A 3,062-nucleotide genomic window follows, 5' to 3' on the forward strand; every position below is an offset into this window, starting at 1 on the left:
GAACGTCGAAAGGCGGCAGGACCGTCTCCCGCCGTCCGTCTGCACGTCGGGTCCCCGGACTCCCGCGTGTCCACCTGCCTCAGTTCCTTTGCCCACAGGACTCCGATCGGTTCACCTGTGCGTGCGGGTTGCTGATGACAAGTTCCTCCAGCTCCGTGTTTCTGAGTAATTCTGACGTCGCCTTCATTTTGGAAGGACGTCTCTGCCGCGTATAACACTCTGGTCGGCGGCTCTCGCCTTTCGGCTCTTTAAATACACGTCACTTCGCCGCCTTCTGGCTTCCACGGCGTTTGTCTGTTGTCGAGAAGGCGGCTGCCAACCTCCCGTCCCTTTCGAACCAGCCTGCCCTGCTTCTCTGGCTGCGTGAAGGGTTTTTCTGTTTCCGGCAATTTCACTTGGACGCACGTGCCCAAGTTTGTTTTCTGTTCCGCTAGCCTCGAGTTTCCTTCAGCCTCAATCTGTGGGCAGAGATTTTCTTCAGCTTTAGAAAATCCTTGGCCATTATTTCTTTGAATGTTGCTTCTATCTGTTTTCTGTATTTCTGCCTTCTGATTCCAATCATGGTGTCAGACTTTTGAGTATGACACATGTCTCGTACGCTCTGGACCGTCCCCTTGCCCATGTCCCCAGAGCCGGCCCTTCCGCCCGTCTGCTCTGAGCACCTGTGCCTCCCTGCCCGGCCCCCACGTCACCCATCATCTCTCCGCATTTACTACTTCATCTCCCAGTAGGACATCCAGGGTTGGGCACCAGGGGAGCAGCCAGCAGCCACTGACCAGCTGGACCACAGACTGGACTGAGCACTCCCGTCACAGGACGCCAGGCTGTGGCTCACCCACCCACGCCCCCGGCTCTCTAGGACCACCATGTGCTGGGTCACGTCCCTGTCTGAGTTCCCAGCACCTGTGGCTCCACCTGGGGTTCCGTGCTCGCTGGGCTCCCCAAAAGGACCCGCAGCACAGTGGGCACACCTGGCTGTCATGCCTAAGGCCACCCTGTGCTGAGATGTCCCGCCAGACCCAGGAAGGGCGCCACAGGCATCTATAGGGCCAGCACTGGACCAGCGGCCGGGAAGGGCGCTTCCTGCAGACCGACCATGGCAGGGAACCACGGCACCCAAGGTCACAGCCCAGCGAGGCCATCTGTCTGGGCCGACAGCTCAGAGAGGCCACCAGTGAGGGCTCCGCACCAGTTTAAAGTGAGGGTTTGGCGGAAGCTCAAGGTCAGAGATGCTGGAGGACCTGTTGCCAAAGGCCCAGGGGACCCTCAGGGCAGAGCATGGTCATCCAGGCCAGCTGTCACCAAGCCCACAGAACAGCACAGACAGGGCCAAAGACACCAATGCCACCTAGGCCAGTCACCCAGGGACCACCGGGCAGAGGTAGAACGAGCCGCAGCATGGGGGGCGGCAGTGGGCACGGCAGTGGGCACACAGGAGAACTGAGCACGTGACCCCCCTAAAGTAGTCCAAGAAAAGTTAGAGCCCCTGGAGCGGGTGTTGGGGGCGTGTGGAGCAAGCACCGGTCCCAGCCTGCGCCCCAGCCCCAGCACAGCACAGCGGGATGCCCCCCAGGGCAGGTTGTGGGGCCCCTGGCACACCCCAAGTCACCCGTTCCACAGCCTCTCCCGTAAAATGGGCCCATCCGTCTAGTGGGGCCGTGAGAAGCCACAGGGAGGGCCAGCACACGGGCCTTTACACCCAGGGGCTGGGTCTCCACGTTGCTGGCCAGGAACACAGACCAGGGTCTTGTGGGGAAGGAACCGCCTCGGCCTTTGGAGGGGCTTTGAGGCCGCGAACCAGCACCTAGGATGGAGGGCCAGGCTCCAGCACCGCCCGGCAGGAGGGGACTGGTAGTTGCCGCCCACTGTCCCAGAAAAGAGGCCAAGAGGCAGGCACGGGGGCTTCATCCCCCCGCCCCTCTCCCTCCCCTCCCCCTCCGTCCCCACCTTATTTTCCGCAGCAGCGTGTGGAAGGGCCGGAACAGCTCAGACATGTCTTCTGCCTTGCGGTCCAAGTTCAGGGGTCCGTCTGCGTAGACCACGAGGCCGCTACATTCAAGACAGAAAAGCCAGCCTGGCATCAGGCCCTGCAGCCACCGGGCAAGCCCAGACCACATCCAGGGCATCCAGGGCCACCCTGCACTCGGACACGAGCTCCGCCTCATGAGCGGATCGTAAACAAGTTCAGAGAAAACCCATGAGAATGGTCACCCAGACCATATCATGTTTTGAACTCATCAGCTTACAGTCGTTCGAGGGATCATAAAGCAACCGTGAGCATGTGTCTGCACGTGTCGCCATGGCAGCCAGGCGGCTCAGCATCGAGCTTGTCACTGATATCGACCCCCTGGAAACGGGAAGCTGGGCCTGCGTTTCCGTGCAAGGCCGGCGTAGAGGTTTGTGAACAGGAAACCTGAAACCGTCCGCTTCAAAGGAGACCGGACGTGGGAGGCGAGAGCTCGCAACCCTGCCCGGCCACCCCCCGACGTGGGCCCCTGAACCCACGGCTGGGCCCTGTCTGGTCCCAGTGGGGTCAGGCACGAGCACCTCGGGGACCCTGTGCAGATGGGGAGACGCTTCACGACTGTGCTCTCTGGGCCCCTGGGGCCCCCACACCTCTGGTCTCGTCGCCTCCCAAAGTCCAGGTGCTGCCCTGAGTCACACTCGCACTGGCCCACACCCGGCTGTGACAGCTGTGACAATCCAGTCCCAGCCCGTCAGTGCAGCTCACTCCCGAACCCGGCACCCACACCCGAGCTGTGTGCTTTGTGCTCCCCCTGCCTTTGCCCAGGCTGTCCCCAAGCCCGTCTTTCCCTCCCAGAAATCTGGCCCACGCTCTGTCCCCGTTCAAGACAGGAGGCATCCCCCCTCGCCCCCAAGCGGGACGGGCCCTGTCTCCCAGGCATCCCTGTGCCTTGAGGGGCGCTCCATCCCTGGACTGGGCCCCGTGCCCCGTCTGACTCTGTTCAGGGGCCACCACCAGGTGCTGATTCTGCAGGCGGAGCCGTGTTCCCCGGATGGCACTCTGGCCACACACTGCTTGCAGCCCTGCCCAGCTCCAC

At 62.3% G+C, this 3,062-nt stretch overlaps 1 protein-coding gene across 1 annotated transcript in view; it reads right to left on the reverse strand.

Moving 5' to 3' along the window:
* ZFYVE28 (zinc finger FYVE-type containing 28) overlaps nucleotides 1-3,062 on the reverse strand; it is a 60,409-nt gene that overhangs the window by 20,796 nt on the left and 36,551 nt on the right. The window contains exon 7 of the mRNA XM_023520231.1: nucleotides 1,948-2,049. Coding sequence (XP_023375999.1) covers nucleotides 1,948-2,049 — 102 coding nt within the window. The remainder of the gene's footprint in view (nucleotides 1-1,947; nucleotides 2,050-3,062) is intronic.

The sequence above is a fragment of the Pteropus vampyrus genome, unplaced genomic scaffold (assembly GCF_000151845.1).
Source record: "Pteropus vampyrus isolate Shadow unplaced genomic scaffold, Pvam_2.0 Scaffold253, whole genome shotgun sequence".
NCBI lineage: Eukaryota > Metazoa > Chordata > Mammalia > Chiroptera > Pteropodidae > Pteropus > Pteropus vampyrus.